The sequence below is a fragment of the Pteropus vampyrus genome, unplaced genomic scaffold (assembly GCF_000151845.1).
Source record: "Pteropus vampyrus isolate Shadow unplaced genomic scaffold, Pvam_2.0 Scaffold15, whole genome shotgun sequence".
In the NCBI taxonomy this organism is placed as follows: Eukaryota; Metazoa; Chordata; class Mammalia; order Chiroptera; family Pteropodidae; genus Pteropus; species Pteropus vampyrus.
The window spans coordinates 8662664-8681095 of NW_011888796.1; the positions used below are offsets into that span (position 1 = coordinate 8662664).

Genomic DNA, 18432 nt, shown 5'->3' on the forward strand with positions numbered 1-18432 from the left:
GGGCTCGCCGCACCGTCTGCCCAGCATCTCCTTCTCCACCTCCAAAGCTTCCAACTGCACCGGGACCCCGGGCAGCAGCAGCAGCTGCTATGCTGCTTCGTCCATTCAGTGTCCCCCGCTTCCCTCCTCCCCACCTACCAACTGCGGGTAAAGTGCGCGCTGTCAGCTCCCGAGTCCTCTGTCCCACTGAGCCCCGTGGGCCCCTGGCTGGGCAGCACCACTCCCGGCCGCGGCGGCAGTTCCTGCGCCCGGTTCCCCACTCGCCCGATTTACTGCCACAATCCACCAAATAACAAGCTGTTGAGCAGACTCGCTTCTACACGAACTCCTATTGGCTGCTCATGACGCCGAAGAGCTTCGGATTGGAGCTCGCTACCTGCCGTCCTCATTGGATGTAGCTCTGAAACTTCACGGATTGGTGCGAAAAACAGCAGGTAGGACATCTTCCACTTGTAATTGGCTGTGTCCGAAGGCTAACATTACTGGAGAATCAGGTATTGAGTAAGCAAGTCCTGAAAACTGATTGGAAGAGACGACTCCGGATGTGCTTGATTGAGCACTGATTGGTAAATTGAAGGGTCAGGAAGAGCAGTCCCGCACGAGGATTGGCAGTGGAGTGTCCCATGGAAACCGAACCCGGAGCTGCGGCCAGGACTTGCACGGGGGCGGGGCAGTGTCTTTCCAAGGCGCCTGCGCTAAATCGGCTTCTCGGCGCCATTTTGTCTGGGCAGCTGTGGCCGCAGCTCTATCGCATTTCACGTTTCTGGTGAGTCAGGAGCACAGTTTTTCTCCCATAGATTCTTTTCAAGGCGGCACCCATCTATGGTTTCCTCCAAGGCAGCACCTACTGAAGGTCAGAAGAGTCGCGCGTCTTTTAAAAAGGTCAGTTGGAGGCTATGGTCGTCCGATTGACTGGGGGATGGCGCAGCTCTAGCAGCACCGGCACCGGAAGTTAAGGGGCCACAGGGCAGCCATGGCAAAGTTCTCCCAGCGGCGGGGTGGGGAATGGGGGGGGCGGGATGAAAGGGGGCGAGGCTTCCTCTCCCGCCGCCAGGGAGTAAGAGGCGCAGGGGACAGGCACATCTCTTTCTCGGGGCTGATCCCTTGTCTCTTTCTCGGGGCTGATCCCTTGGACTCCACTCGAGAGCATGAGAGGTTTTCTAGAGTTTGTCTGGCTTCTCTCCGAGCAGTTCTTCCTCCCTTTGGACATGCGTTTCGGGAATTCGTCATATTCTCAGCCAAGCACCTGCCACTGGCTCTGGGCGCCTTCTTAATTAAAATAGAAAAGGCAAGGTACGTAGACATATCCTGCGTGGGGAGAGGTGTATACGCGTGCTCCTCACGCAAATAAACTCCGGTTTCGGAACGCTGAGGAATTCACTTGAACAGACGCTGCCTCTTTGACTTTAGACAAGCAGCTGTTCCACGCTGCATGAGGTTATGCTACTTTTTGAAAGGAAGTAACAGTGTTTTCGCAGGGACAGAAAACACCTTGACAAAAGGACCTCCCAGACAGGACCTTGTCAGAGCAGCCATTGATCTTGTTCTATTAGCAGAATCTTGTGTTCTGTGAAGTAAAAAACGTTTGAAATGGTGGAAATAGAGTATTAATTGGCAAGTCATTATGAAGAATGAGATAATTGGGAAAATGGAAACTATCGCCTATAATTTACGTTGACTAAATTTACTCAAGAGAACATTTTAACTAAAGACTCAGTTTTTCATTCATAAAGTGATTTTTCTCAAATTTACTTATTAATAAGATGAACTGTATATTAGCATTTTTATTGAGTAATCTAGTCGCACTGATGTGGATATCTTCTTAAAATTATCTCCTAATACTTTGTCTTGAACTCTGTTACTCTGTATTGTTGAGGTTCCAGAGTAGAAAATGATTGAATGATTTAATAATTGTTGGGTTTTGTTGGCAGTTGATCTGAAGAAAACGACCTCTCAGAGACAAATACCTGGAAGTATTTCTTTTTTTCTTTTTTTTCACAATAAACACCTTCATTACAGGAGCTAAGACACGAGGAGGATTTATTGGCCTTTCCGGGTCTTGATTTTCCTCAGATAGAACTCCAGCTCCTTGCCCTTTAATGCGTAGCCATCTGCTCAGCCACACTGACCTGGTCTTGAAGCGATGTATGCAAGAAGCTTGCCTTGCTGGAACTGCTCCTCTAGAACACTGCTGATTTTGGCATTCTTTTTCCTTTCATCGTATTTCTTCTGAATTTTCTTTCATCGTTTTTTGTTTAAAATCTCTTCCTCCTCAGGAGTCCGCTTGGCCCGCTTCTTGCAGCCCAAGGGCAATGCATAGTGGGATTTGTACCACTGTCGGTAAGGTGTGCTGTCAATGAGCACGATGCAGTTCCTTACTAGGGTCTTCATGCGGACCAGTTAATTGTTGGATGCATTGTAGAGAACATCTATAATCCTTGCTTTGCGCATACAACGCCCGGAGCCTCAGAAGTTCCCGTCCAGAATCAATGCGCGTTACTTGTTGTTTCCTCCGACTCGGACTGTGTGTATGCAGCTGCGGCAGGGGACCAATCTTAGTGTTGTCAGCGGGTCGTCCCAGCTCATATTTTCACTTCTTGTGGTAGGGCTTTCTCTTGCCCCGGGTCTAGATGCCCATGGCTCAGCGCCGGCTGGAAAGAGAAAATGCAGATCATGGTCCTACCTGGAAGTATTTCTGAGGTGAGTTCTTACATCTGTAAGTATCTTTAAAATTGAGGAGAACACCTGGAAAAGTTTTTTGTGGACCAGTAAAGTAGAGCCATTAATGGCAAAATGGAAGAACCATAGTTGAAAGATGTTTCGTTTGGTCAAAGGTTCAAGTGAATCTGTGTAATTAGCTTCCTAATGTGATATTTTAGAATGAAATCTCAAACTTAGGACATATGACTTTATCCATTCATACTGGTCCCATTTCTGGACTTAAGTACTTAATGTTTTTATCATGAAATAATATGAACATTTTTGTGAATTTTTTTCTTCCTATTTAGAAATTTGGCATTTAGAAAAACTATTTCAATAAATTTAGAAGGGAAGTGGGGTTTTTTCCCTTAAAGAAATTAGAAACAATACTGCTGAACTTCCCAGGGGGTAATTACCTATCATTCTACTATGAAACTTTCAATTATTGTCTGATCAAAATAACGTATCAATGGGCATTGGGAGATTACTAAAAAGCCAGGAGTAGAACACAAAAATCTCTTCTATTCCCTCTACCAAAAGGTAATTACATTTTATACTGAGCTTATGTTTCATACAAAGGGGTTTCTCTTTTTCATTGGTTTCGTTTTACACAGTAAAGGTCATTTGAATCATACTCATTTTGTCACCTATGTTTTTGTATATATAGAAAACATTGGGAACATAAGAAATATTTTGTTCTTAAAGCATTTTTCTTGGCTGCATAGTGTTCTATAAGATAGACATATCATAATTCATATAACTTGATCTCTTGATTTTTCTCTTAATAGCAATGATATGTTTGATTGACTATACTTGTGTATATTTTACAAAATTTTGCATAAGAAGTGACATCTATGGCTAAAATTTCTGGGCATCTAGATCTTCCTTCACTTATTTCTTTAGGATAAATTCCCAGAAGTGGAACTATAAGGCCAAAGAGATTACGTTTAAGTCTTTTGATCCCATGCAGTTGTCCATCAGAAAGCTTTTGCTCTTCTTGCACTTACACTTTTTATTGTCATTTCTGCTTTTATTACATTTTCTATTTTTTCTTTAGCTTTGTTTTTTAAGTTTATTTTTCATTCTATAATAGGCATTTGTACAGTGAAACATTTTACTACACAGCAGTGACATTTAAAGTTTGTGAAAAACAAATTGTTTTTAAGGTATAGTTGCATTTAACTTTTTTTTGGTTTCCCTGTAGCCTTCTCTGATGTTTTCCATCCTTATGTGCAGGCTCTTGGTGATTTTGTGCCCTCACAGGAACCTTTATATGCCTCTTGGCAGTTGTTTGGCTCTTCCCCAGTTTGAGACTTTACTTCCAGAGGGCAGCAACAGAGATTTTAATTGCTATTACATTTGCCTACCTGATACATGATAGATGCTTTGTTAGTATTTCTTATGAATCTGTATGCACTTTTTATACAAAATAGGTAAAATAAGCTAACATATGTTTTCTTTAACAATAATTTTTTCTGAGAACTCATGAGGCTCCACAGAAGCTGTCTTAACCTTCAGAATTATTTTTGTGTTCCAAATATTTGATTTCATACTAAATTTATTTGTAGTTGCTAATGTAGTTTTAAAGAACTCATTAAGAACATTTATTCAGGATTATATTTTCTTAGTTTTTTTTTTTTTAAGACTTTATGATATGTTAATGGAGGGAAACTAAATGAATAAAGCATTGCTAGACCATCTCAGGTATAAATAAAGGAAAACTATGATAGAATTATTTTTGTAAACTATTTCAATGGGCCCAAATTAACAGAATGTTTCCTACAAAATCAGAATTGTCAAATTTTAATAATGTTTCTATGACAGAAACCTATTTTGAAATCAAAATGTTTTATTTATTTGGTCAGGGGTTCCAATGCAGCTATATAGTTAGCTTCCCAATGTGGTATTTTAGACTGAAATCTCAAAATTAGAACATTCCTAAGATTTGTTTACCCATTCATGTGGTTCCCATTTCTGTATTCTTAATCATGGAACACTGAACATTTTCCTGATTTATTATTTTACCAATGGTAAGATAACTTGACATGTAGAGAGAGATCTCATCAGTGAAAGTGTTTAGAAGTGAAGCAAATTTTTTTTTTAACCCATTTCCCATTTGTCCCAAGAATACTCACCGATGGTGCTTGCGGCTGCAGCGTTTACCCTGAAATAACTCGTAGATATAGTCCTAACCTTACCCCTAAAGTTTGCCGTGAAATATCTCACTTTTATTATTATTTTTGCAATGCTCTAGTGTATGGATAGTCTTTGGAAACAAATGACATCATTCTATTTATAGCATTCTGGTTTTAGTAGTGATATTTCCATTTACAAAATATAGTAATTCTCTATCGCTGAAAATGTCAAATTTTAGAAAACATAGCATTCCTACACGTGATGTTAAATTAACACTGGCAGTGAGCTGCACTTTTTTTCTCTAAATGGGAAAAGGGGTAATGGAAATTTTAAAACAGTCTGTGTTTTGAGTATGTGGACTATAGCATACTGAAATCTAAAATAAGTCTTTATCTTCCAGAGTGATCCTCATTTTATGGAAAACTGAAGGAAGGTTTTTCAGTTTTAAAAGCCTTGGATTTGCTATCTATTGAAAATTCTGTTTCTGGTAAGCAGTTTTACTTAACTATTCTGTAATAATCAAGATCAGCTGTGTTACTATTACATATGTCTCTTTTGAGAAATGGAATTTGTTCCATTGTACAGCTGTTTCTGTAAATATCTGTGTAGAGAAGTAGAATAGTGTTGTGTTGAATGTAGCTGCTTTCCTAATTTCATTTTTTTTTTTGGAAAGTTACAAAGTACATATTTGTAACCAAAGCATCCTTTATAGTCTCTGTATGTCTTTTGCCCTATTAGATGTCACTTCTAATTTTATGGCCATATTGTGTCATAGATACTGGATTTCATTCATATATGTGTCTAACTAAAATGACAGCATATTTTAGGATTTGGATTCAAGCTGATCTAGGTTACCTGGTAGCATTCCTACACGGCAAGGATCTGTGCTCAAGGAATTTATTGTCAGTAAAAGGAAGAACATAATTAAACATGTGAAAAGTAAATAAAAAGTTATTTAAGAAGAATCGATTTGGATAACTAAAGATTTAAATCATGGCTCAAGAATAATAGATTTGTGAAAAGTTTATTATGCAATCAACCTAAATTATTTATAAGAAGACATTATTTTATAATGAAAAACAGGAGTTTATTTAGTTGAAGGATTTTCAAAGTTAGAGAGATATAATCTGTAAAATTAGAAGAAAAGATATTCTAAGTGGATGGAATGTTGTGATCAAGAATGCAGTTATATAAGAGAAGCTAAGTTTGGGACAGTGAGTAAACCAGTTAGGAGAGGATGACTGACTAAAGATTACATTGGGAAAATTGTAAGACCAACATATCAGTGTTTCTAAAATTAGCTGAACATCAGACTTGCGTGGGGTGCTTGTCCTCTGTACAGGTTTGGCAACCTCTAGAGAGCCTTGAAAGCCGAATGTTTGGAAAAAATGACAATTAATTTTTGTTTTGTTTTATTTTCAAACTTTACAAATCACATTGGAACCAAACAATCACTTTAATCCTACCCCAACATTAGATTTTTAAAATTTCCTTCTTCCTTGTCTGTATGTATATTCTTTCTTCGTCCTTTAACATTGTAACAGCATTCAATATGACTACACAATTTCCATAATAATTTTAATTAATGTCTGAAAATATTCCATCAAACTTTTATCTTTAACTGCATTTTTCTATTTCCTGCCCATTTAGTTTCTAGTTCTTCAATATTGTGCTGCAATTATCATGTATGTGCATATAATATTTTCTGTCTTTTGGACTGTTCTTTTAAGATTGATTTAAAAGATCATTGTGTAAACATTTTTATGACTCTTGAAACATTGCCATGTTGTTTTCCAAAAGAGTTATACTGTCACCATCTCTGAGAGTTTAACAGCCAGCATTGGGTAATCTGTAATCATTTTTGCTAATTTAATAGGTGAAAAATATATTGAGCTCTTTTTTTCTGTGTAATATTTTTGTTAACTGGTCAGATGAGACTTTTTTCTATAATCTCACTTATTAGTAAAAGATGAGTTGCCTAGTCAAGATTTGTCCATTTATGTATGAGTGATGATATTTTATTTTTTAATTCTTTGAGTTTATTATATACTATTTAATCATAATTTGTTGCAGATATTTTTCCATATAGACTTTTAATTTTAGTTATTTTTGCTGAAGGTTTTTGAACAGACACAGAGGGTTGTAATGTACACAAAATGTATTACAAAATTATTTGGAAACAGTGTCCAGTGTGACTGAAGAAATGACAAAAGAATTGGAGGTGGGAGACAATTAAGATACTGTTGCAGTGGTGTCAGCAGGAGATGAAACTAGAGTAGGCCCTGGAGAGAGAGGAATAGGTAAGAGATTGTGAAGAAAAAAAGTTGACAGCGTTACATCTCTTAAGTGATTATAGAGGTAAAGAAAGAAGACAAAACCCTCAAGATTTTAAAGAGCAGGAAATAGATCATACCATTAACTAATACTGAAAGTCAGGAGAAGCCACTGTTTGTTAAGGAAGATGAAATCAGTTTTAAACATGCTAATGAGGGCTTGAATGTCCAGTACACATCTATTCTTTCCTTTCTCAAAGTGCCTGTGAGGCCCTTAATCGGGACAAGACATACACTTGACCTCATATTTTCTGTGTTTTGACCTTCCGTTTCATTCAGGGCTTTCTTATTTCTGATTTTTAAAGTACAACTTGAAAAGTTTAAGTGGGTTAATAAGTAAAGTAAGTGTAGAGAAACCAGATGATTCTCCACCTAAATTAAGGGAAGGTTAGTTTTTTATGATTTAAAAATATAGTTCTAAGAGAGTGTCTTATATATGTATGTTTTTAAATTATTCAGATATGTGGGGTGAAATATTTTTCCATCTTCTTACTCAGAGGACTAAGTTTTGTGTTTCATTTTATTTTGATTTTAACAACATTGAGAGGTAACATAATTCTGTGCAACATGAATGTTTAGTCAATATTCTTTAAATATATGAAATCTAAGAATGTTAATTGTTTTGGTTAACAACTTTTATTTCAACAGATGAAGTGTAAGTGTTCAGTTTAAGGGAGGACGTTGGCAATTAGACATAGCAAAATGTAGAATAGGCTAACTTTTGAGTTTTCTTCAAGAGGAAGAGGTTAATTTAACTAGTTAATCTCCATTGGCCTCCTCCTCTTTTTTCCTAGGGCTTTAAAAGTGTTTTCTGTCATTTAGCAAGGGAAAAGTTACAAATTTGTTTTAGAAAAAAGATTTTTAAGTGCTCTGTTAGGTACCAATCATAATATTAATTTTTTTATTTTTGATTCGGATTTTTAATGTTTTCATAGAAGCTAAGCCTTTTGGGATGCTATATGAGCTTATGAAATTCGAGCTACTTTGTTACATGTGTCAGGACTCTCTGATCTCATTTAAATAAATGTAAAAAAGTTTTCCTGTCTTCGTGCTAGCTTTGAGTTACAAGGACATAATCTATTTATAGATTGAGAAAAAGTAATTAATACATTCAGAAATGTTTGTGCATTAGTTGTCAGCATTGTTCGTTTTTTAATGACTATGTGATTATATGTATGTTTTTTTAAATTGCTTCTCTTATTAATCCCTTGCCTCTGGTACCTTTTATTTTTCAAAGATTAAGTTATTTGAGTTATAGGGTGTGGGTCTTCTTCATGCTCCCCATTAGAATAATAGCTTTAAAAATTATTCAAGGATATTAAAAAAGATACCTCCAGCTTTAGAATGTGTAGGTACAGTCAGGCTTTTTGTGGGAAGGGGTGGTTCGGGTCAGATTTCTTAACTTCTGAGCCCCATTTGTAAAACGAGGATTTTTGACCTGACAACGTTGAGATTAGTATTAAATGAGTTGATACATGTAAAGTGCTTAAAATGATGCTAAATGTTTAGGAAGCACTCAGATATTTGGTGGTGTTAGTTTGTAGAATGATGCTGTATAGTGTCTGTCATTCCAAGAATGTTTTAAAAGAGTATATTATTACATTTATATACAGAAATAAAGCATTTAGACTTTTTGCCTCTGATTCGGTACCTTCCTGAGCCCATCAAACTCTTTCTAAACCTCCTTTTTCTCTTCAGGTATGTTTGGTGCAGTCACACTAAAACTATCATGGCTCCCTGCTACAAGCTCTGTGTTTTCTCAGTTCTTTGTTTTTATTCATAATTTTCCCACCATCTAGAATGTTGCCCTATTGCCGCATATTCAAGAGCTACTTTTTAAGTGAAGCTTTCCTTGATAACCTACAACTGTAGATAATTGGTCCATATGAATTTCATGTATTTCTTCTTACATTATTCCTACTACTTTCTATATTTTAGCTTTTTATGCGCTTTTTATCCACTGGGATATTCTTTACTAAGTTATGACATTCTTATAGGCAGAGAACTAACTACCTAATTCACCTTCGAAGGTTTAGAACCTATCAAAGTTCTTGGTATTTAGTTGGCACTCATTTGCGGAATGAAAGTTTATAAAAGGTATAAGCAAGCTAAAAGATGATATTTCACTGACATGCATGCCAGTGAAATGTGCTTTGTCGGTGTTTGTACACAAGGAACGTCTTGCCTTTTGAGCTACTTAAAGTGAGATCACTTGAGGTTTTAGGAATTGGGTCAGATTCAAGGTCATGTAGTGGGTAGAGCATAATGGGGACTATCCACAGGTCAAGAATTTTTATTAGAATGTCCCCCCCCCCTTTTTTTTAAGAGAGTATGTCTGATTAACCACCAGAGGGATTGCTTTTTTCACAGTAACTGCTTTTTCGTAGATCTGCATGCCCATTAATCTTCCTCATCACCAGTGATCCAAATTTGTGAAAAGTTTGACTAGGACTTGGTACATCTGCTGCCAATAACAATATACAAGCCACATGGCTCGTTCAGTTATTTAACTCATAATCTCATTCTACAAGTACATTTTGCTTATCACAGTACCATTATGCCTCTCAGCATGAAAGTAGGGATAGGCTGAGATAAGAAACTGGGTGAGATATTTCATGAAGACACTTACTTGATTCTTGGTTATTATAACATCGATAGGGTCTTGGCCTCTAGATTTAGAAGAAATGAGAATGATGAGAAATGGGGAGATAAGTTAAACTATCAGCCTCATAATAGGCATTCATAGAGCTAAAGTGGCAATTATGTACTCTTAGCTCAAATTCTCAGAATTTTTACAGTAGTTCAGTGATATGTTGGATTAAGTATCCTAATATAGAAAACACTGTTTGAAAACCAGATGTTCTGTGCTCTGATCGTAAGCCTGTTCTCATTGGTTGTGACTTGGAATATACTTTACTCTGCATGAGTGCTTACTTTTAAGAATATAAGGGGTATGGGGCTAGGTATTTGTAGTTCTTGATATGTAACAGTTCCAAGCCACTATATTTTTCAAATAAGAATTCCTAAAAGATACTTGTAATATCTGAAAGATTAACTGATGTTTGATAAACCCTGAGAATCAGAAGTATCAGACATTAACTCTATAATTTTAGTACTTAAGGAAGTTGCTTCCTACCATGTAGGATCAAATTCTGACAAGTTTAATGTCTTGCCTACCTTTCTGTTTTATTTAACAAGTGTTCTAAATGCTTTCATTGGCTGATAAAACATATTTGAAATAATAGCTAAGCAAGTTCAGATTAATTTTGTTATAGTAAAGTTTCTGTTTTCTATATATGTGTGTACTGGCCATACACACAACAAATGAAAGTACTGGGTACTCCAGTATTTTTTTCCTGTATCTATTTTTTAAAAATCTATTATAACCCAGAAAATTGATTTTATGACTTCTTATATGGGTCTCAGCCTACTAGGATGGGGTGGGGGGAGGGTTTGACTAGATAATAATGCTTTACATTTATTTGGTAGTTTAACATTTTACTGGGTACTTTGATACATACTAATATACCCTTAAGTACGAAAACCTAAAAGTTAGGATACAAATTAATTGTTATCTGTAAATGCTTTGTTTCAGCAGCAGTGGAATTGGAGGGGGCTGTGAAGGGTGGCATGGGGGAAATGTTTATTTCCTTTTTTCCTTTCGTTGGCTTTATGTTATATTTGGTAGTGTTAATTTATTGAGTCTACTAATTCTAACGGTCCACTTAGGGATTTATATTCCTATTTTTTGTATGTAGGATTACCTCAAATCCTGTGGCAAGCATATACAAAAAACTTTTTTCCCAAGTAGTTTCCCTCAAACCAAACCAGAAATCTTTTTTAAATCTTCATGTTTCTTAGTCATAAAACTGCTTCTAGTGTTTGTATAATTTTGGTGGCTTAGACAGGTCAGGGAGGGGCTTTTATATGGAGAAGCATAACAAGAAGAAAAGCCATCTTTCTGTTTCTTATTCCTCTATGTATCATATGATATTGTCTTAAAGGCCTTTAAATTGCCAGGGGAACCTTGGTAACCAAGGCAACCTTTTGCTGTTTTCCTCTCAGATGTGAAGTTCTGCATTTTATTACACCATCAAGAAGAACTAGTCTGTTACCAGTAAATACTTAAGCCACAAAACTTGCTTCTCTATGCTGCCAAGTACTTCCTGTTTTTTCATGTTTCCATTTAGGGAAAAGAATGAATTTAGAGTAGATGAGCCTGAGTTTCATGTTTAAAGCAGCTCTCCTGATATTCAGTTTGGAAGCTGTACAGATATCGAGATAGAGGGGAAATGGCACATCATACCTACTTATGAAGTCATTTATCAGAAAGCTTCAGTTGGCTTCATATCATGAAAGAGGATTGCCAGGAAGAGACACTTTTGTTGTCAGAAATAATTAGCATACAACTTGACAGCGTTGTGGCTTGCCTTTAGATTAAATATATTTTGTTTGTGAATGAATCATTACATTGCCTGTGAAGGAAAAATTCCATGTTCATTTCTAGTAGACTTTTCTACAGATATGTAAGAATTGCATTCAGCCACATTTACTCCATTTTCAGTAGGGACAGGTGAAAGGTCACATGGTGATTAGAATAGAAGTAGGCTACATTGTGAATATAGAATATCTTTGGACAAAAAAATACAGTAAAATGATTTTAATAATCTTTTACAATTAAACTTGTGAGTAAAAAGAACAATAAAGTGATGGATTATCTGTCACTTTTTTGTCCTATGAAATCAATTTCTAATTAAGTGTTAATAGAAAGTGTCAGTAGAACTTACTTTCCATGTAAACTTGAATCCCTGATATTGCTGGAAAGGATTGTGTTAAGGTTCTTTTACAGTGGCAGAGCCAAGTGCTTCTATAAAATTTTCTTTGACCAAATTGACCTGGCGTGCTTTAAGTCAGAGCTATTTTTCTCTTTTTTGACCTGTCAGTAAAATGTGAAAGGTGCTTTTTAATCCCTGAACACTTAAACAATTTGTTCCTTATCAGCTCCATGGCATTTTGGAAATTTGCAGAGAACTAATGCTGAATTTTAAGATTTTTGTAACCATCTACTGTAGTTTCTACCATATACTTCTTTTTTTATCATCTTAGTATGTGCTCATATTTCTGAGACATGCATTTCTTTAAAAATTCATTGAAAAAAAATGTTTTCCTAAATATCTTCATGACCTACAGCTTCATCCTCCACTTTGCTTTATAACAGAAATCTCATCTGTTGAAACCCTATAATTATTTCTGTTGCTGTGTTCTCCTTTTAATAACCTGTGTTCAAATCGGTGATTCTCAAATTTTATTCATAAGCATATCAAGTACTTTTTCAGAGTACAGATTCCTGGGCCTCGCTTCAGACCTCGCGGTTTCAAATCTGTGGAGGATTCTTATACAGGTGGTCTTTGAACCAGATCGAGACAGTTATCCACCACATGGAGTTCCCATTGTCATCTAAATTCTGTTCTTCCTATTCTTATAAAGATTAGTCTTTCTACTTTGAATTATTGGCTTCTCAGAAGTTTTTTCTTACTACTTATGGACATCCTTAGTTTTCCTAAATTTCCTAAATTCACTGATTGGCGAATTCATCCACCAAATCTCGAGAAAACTGTCCCAAATTCCCTTCCTTGTTTGTCAGTTTATCTTCCTTCCCTTTCCAAAGCATACATTTTTAGTTCAGTATGTATATACAGTATATTTATACATAATAATACATGCACACATATTTTTAATATATCTTGCTAGTGATTTTAAATGTTCCTTTTTTTTTTCCACTGGGGAAAGAATTGTGTTTTACTTAACTTTTTAAATCTTTCTTGGCAATGTGACACATTGTAGGCATCCAAATGTTTGCATTAATTCTTTTCTACTATCACTTGGTTGCCGCTACCAAAGATGATAGGTTATCATCTTTATATCTCTGATTCTCATATACTATTGCCCTTTCTCTAAATTATCAGTATTTCCTTGGTACCAGCTTAAGAATAATTTCTTTCATATCACATTGGTCTTGAAACCTGTTGGCTTTTCCTGGAAAAAAAGTTTTTACTAATTCTCATTCGGACTTTATAGTTCAACTCCATAGTTTTCCTAAAATTCCACTTTGTGATTTCACATAGTAAAAATCAAAAGTCCAAATTGTACACTTCAAAGACAAATTCAGAATGTGTAAGGACACTTGCTCTTCAACAGCCTTTATATGTTAACCACATTACACTAGCATTTACTTTTTTAAAGAGCTGTTATTTATGAACTAAGGATACATATAATATGGCAATTATATGTATCCTTAGATGGTCAAAGAAGGAACATTAGTTTTATTTGTAATGTGAATTATCTGTTTGAATCTTTTGCCTGTTTTTAAAAATTGGATTGTTTTCTTATTGTTGAATGTTTGCAAGTTCTTTGTACATTCTGGACATGTCCTTTGTAAGATGTGTGATTTGCAAATATTTACTTAAGAGTTTTCACTCAGTGTTTTTAGGAGAACAGGAGGTTTTAATTTAGATGAAATTTAGTGTGTCAGTTTTTTTTTCATTTGTGTGTCATGCTTTTGGTATAGTATCTGAGAACTTTCAAATTCACAGAGCTCTTCTGTTTTCTTCTAGAAGTTTTAATTAAGAGTTTGAGGTACATTTTGGCATATGAACACTTTTGAGTTCATTTTTTCATATGGTAGGTATCAAGGTATGATTTGGTTTTTGATGTTGGTTTGTTTTTGCATATGGATTTCCAGTAGCATCTGTGAAAAAGCACTATTCCTTCTTGAATTATTTTTTCATTTTTGTCATTTGATTGACCATATTTGTAAATTTTTTAGACTATTCTGTTTCGTTAATGTCTATTAAAAAAACAGTTCTAAAATTTTTAAAATGTCTATTATAGTAACTTCAGTCTTAAAGTAAGATGGCATGGGTCTTTTTTTCTTCTTTGAAATTGTTTTGGCTATTCTAATTCCTTTTCCCATATAAATTTTAGAAACGGCTTATGGATTTCTTACCACCACCACCACCCCCAACCCCCATCCAAAAAAGAGCTGCTTGTAAATTTGACAGGGTTTACAATGAATCTGTAAATTAGTTTAGGGAGACTTAACAATGATGCTAACTAAGTCTTCACTTTGTTTATTTAGTTCATTTTATCACCAACATTTAAAATTTTTCAACATAAAGTCTTGCATAAATTTATACCTAAGTATTCCTCTTTTGATGCCATTTTCAGTAGTATATAATCATTTTATACATGATGAAATTAAGTAATGTGCCCAAGGTGACATAATTATTAAGTGACAAAGCCAGGTTGAAACCTACGTGAGCTTATAAACCACTAACCTGGTTTTAATTATGCTAGTTTTATTATGAAATTGGTGCGGTTACAGTGATGGTAGAGAGGAAGCTCTAACTTCTAATAAGAAAAATCCCATTACCGTGCTTCTATAAAAGAATTGATCCTCCATAGTTTGCATATTTTCTTAGCTTGGGTTTTTCAGATCTGTTCAAATCATAAACTATACTTGTTTTAATTTATAATCCTCTGACCAACACAGTTGTGAACCAGTGCTTTTAGATAGTTTACCTCATGCTGTTCACTAGTATGAATTATGTCGAATAAAAAATGTGTACCTTTAGCATTTGATTGCTTACTGCGTGCTCACCAGTGAAGATAAACACAATTTCTTTTCTTGAAGAACTCCCCTCTGGGGAAGAATACATTTACTATAGTAAACACCATAATAGATGCATAACTGTGGTCAGTGGTAGAACAAAAGCTTTTATTTGAGGTTGAGTACTCTTACTCATTTCATATTTTGCAGTTCCTTTTTAATAGTTCAACAACTAGTGGGAAACTTGTAGAGGACTTTGAGAGGGAGAAATTAATTATTTTAGGCTTTTTTTTGGCAGATGGTTGGAGTCCTTAGGAAAGACCAGTTAAGAAATAGCCTAGCTATGGCGAATTCAATATGAATATGGTAGACTGCAGGAAAGTAAAATAGAGGTCAAGTCTGGGTTCCATTTTCAAAGGTAAGGAATTCAAGTTAGAGAAACAATATTAGGATAGAGTGTTCTACTTTAAGACATGATTTTCAGTTGTGGACTTTTTTCTGGTTTCTTAACATTTTGTTAAGTACTTTTACAAAGTGAGAAAGGAAGTATTGTATTCTTAATTTGAAGAGTATTTTGTTTCAATTAGTTAAGCATATTGATGACATACAACTTGATATTTCTCATTTATTTTTCAGGTCCCTTTATGAATGGTAGAAATAAAAGCAAATGGATAGTCTTAATCAGATAAGTGCTTTTTTAGGCTAAATATGTTTTATTATTTGTAATCTCTAATCTAAACTTTATTCTTTAACCCATTTCCTGATTGCCCTGCGAATACTAGCTGGCGGTTGCAACATTTACCTCAAGGTAAACTTGTGGATTACAATCCTAACCTTACCCCCAAAGTTTGTTATGAATATCTCGCTCTAGTATATGGATAGTCTTTGGAAACAAATGACCTCATTCACTTTATAGCATTCTGTTTTTAGTAGTGGTATTTCTATTTATAAAATATAGTAATTCTCAAACGCTGATAATGTCAAATCGTAGAAAACGCAGCATCCCTACACGTAATGTTAATAACATCGTTCTCGAACAGTTGTTAGCCAAAGATTCATTTGATGAATCTGATTTTTCCGAAATAGACGATTCTGATGATTTTTCAGATAATGTTTCAGAAGACTGTACAGTCAGGCCTTCGTCCGATTTGGAATCTGATGGAAATATCCCTACATCAGCTAACTCATGTCACGCTCTGAAATGGTCAACTTGTGTTATGATTCCACGTCAGAGGTATGACTTTACTGGCATACCTGGCAGAAAAGTTGATGTCAGTGATACTACTGACCCACTTCAGTATTTTGAACTGTTCTTTACTGAGGAATTAGTTTCAAAAATTACCAGCGAAACTAATGCCCAAGCTGCCTTGTTGGCTTCAAAGCCACCTGGTCCAAGAGGATTTCCACGAATGGATAAATGGAAAGACACTGACAATGATGAACTAAAAGTCTTTTTTGCAGTAATGTTACTACAACGTATTGTACAGAAACCCGAGCTGGAGATGTTTTGGTCGACAAGGCCTCTTTTGGATACACCTTATCTTAGGCAAATTATGACTGGTGAAAGATTTTTGCTTTTACTTCGGTGCCTGCATTTTGTCAACAATCATTCTATATCCGCTGGTCAATCAAAGGCCCAGGTTTCAATGCAGAAGATTAAACCTGTGTTTGACTTTCTTGTAAATAAGTTTTCAACTGTTTATACTCCAAACAGAAACATTGCAGTCAATGAATCACTGATGCTATTCAAGAGGCAGTTAGCTCTGAGGCAGTACATCCCAATGAAACGGGCACAGTGTGGTCTCAAGCTCTACGTACTTTGTGAAAGTCAATCTGGTTACGTGTGGAATGCACTTGTTCACACAGGGCCCAGTATGAATTTGAAAAATTCAGCTGATGGTCTGAAATCGTCACGCATTGTTCTTACCTTGGTCAGTGACCTTCTTGGCCAAGGATATTGTGTCTTCATCGGTAACTTTTATACATCTCCGATGCTTTTCAGAGAATTACATCAAAACAGGACTGATGCAGTTGGGACAGCTTGTTTGAACACAAAACAGATGCCAATTGATTTGAAAAAAAGGATTGCAAAGGGGACAACTGCAGCCAGATTCTATGATGAACTTATGGCACTGAAATGGTATGACAAAAAGGAGGTGATAATGTTGTCAACATTCCACAGTGATACTGTGATTGAAGTAGACTGCAGAAATGGCAAGAAAACTAAGAAGCCTTGTGTCATTGTGGATTATAACAAGAATATGGGAGCAGTAGACTTGGCTGATCAGATGCTTGCTTCTTATCCTACTGAGTGCAAAAGGCACAAGTTTTGGTATAAAAAATTCTTTCGCCACCTTCTAAACATTACAGTGCTCAACTCCTACATCCTGTTCAAGAAGGACAATCCCGAACACACAATCAGTCATGTAAACTTCAGACTGACGCTGATTGAAAGAATGCTGGAAAAGCATCACAAGCCAGGGCAGCAACATCTTCGAGGTCGCCCATGCTCTGATGATGTCACACCACTTCGCCTGTCTGGAAGACATTTCCCCAAGAGCATACCACCAACATCAGGGAAACAGAATCCAACTGGTCGCTGCAAAGTTTGCTGCTCGCACAACAAGGATGGCAAGAAGATCCGGAGAGAAACGCGGTATTTTTGTGAGAAATGTGATGTTCCGCTTTGTGTTGTTCCTTGTTTTGAAATTTACCACACGAAAAAATATTATTAAATACTGATCATCATATACATTTTTTACATTAGGATTAGAGACAAGTTCTGTGCAGAAACAACTCCAAGAACAGTTATATTTTATTTTCACATTGAAAACCACTTAGATTTTCTTTGGCCTCAAAGAGTTTATGTAAAATTAATGCTGGCAGTGAGCTGCACTTTTTTTCTAAACAGGAAATGGGTTAAAACATTTTTTTTTTTCTTTTTTAGGTACCAGTATCAAGGTTTACAGTAAGCAAGGTACTCAAATCTTTTCTTAGTTAAATGTATGAGTTGTAAAATGTAACAGGTAATTTTACATTAAAAAAGCCAGGGTATGAGTTGTTCTTGAGTTGTTTGTAGTTAGCTGTTCATGTAAAAGATTTGCTATTTGAACTACACAGATGCTCAAAGTTCAGCAATGCCCTTGCTGCTAAAAACTCAGTGACTAGATTACCTTCTTAAGAAAACATAACTGAATGGCGTAATACTGTCATGAGCCCAATAAATGGTGTATATATGTGGTATACTTGGCTTGAGTTCAAATTGTTTTTTTTCTTGCTGAGTGCTACTGTTCTGGTTATGACAATTCTTGCAGGCAACAATACTGATTATTCCTCAGTAACCATTCTGTTTACAGAGCACTTCCATGTAGTCTCACTTATCTTTTAGCATAAAATATGGGTGTTTTTATTTGAACTTTACAGATCCAGAAATGTTTTAATTGATGGAATAGCAACTTTATGGATACTTAAATCCACTCCTCACCACAATAAAATATTCTTGACTTTCCAACCTGAAACATGTTTCTTGTGTTACACCTAAAGGTTAACAGTGGCCAATGACCAAAATCACTTCAATAAATACTGTGCAGTAGTGTCAATTGCCTCCTAAGTTTGGTAGGTACTTTTTACCCAACATCCCAGCATAAAATCTTT

The 18432-nt window shown here is 35.8% G+C and overlaps 1 protein-coding gene and 1 pseudogene across 6 annotated transcripts in view; one reads left to right on the forward strand and one right to left on the reverse strand.

Moving 5' to 3' along the window:
* LOC105308886 (piggyBac transposable element-derived protein 4) overlaps positions 1 to 18296 on the forward strand; it is a 20225-nt gene extending 1929 nt beyond the window's left edge. Inside the window, exons 1-5 of one of the 6 annotated variants that reach the window (XM_023527212.1) lie at positions 681 to 882; positions 1191 to 1293; positions 2607 to 2700; positions 5237 to 5323; positions 13784 to 18296. In XM_023527212.1, the coding sequence (XP_023382980.1) occupies positions 15756 to 17513 (1758 nt within the window). In that variant the 5' untranslated portion in view covers positions 681 to 882; positions 1191 to 1293; positions 2607 to 2700; positions 5237 to 5323; positions 13784 to 15755 and the 3' untranslated portion in view covers positions 17514 to 18296. Of the gene's footprint in view, positions 1 to 680; positions 883 to 1190; positions 1294 to 2565; positions 2701 to 5236; positions 5324 to 13783 lie in introns of those variants that run through there. The other 5 variants (XM_023527215.1, XM_023527210.1, XM_023527213.1 and 2 more) reach the window with 5 other exon arrangements.
* On the reverse strand, positions 2029 to 4076 carry LOC105310098 (annotated as a pseudogene).
* Positions 18297 to 18432: the final 136 nt, after the last annotated feature.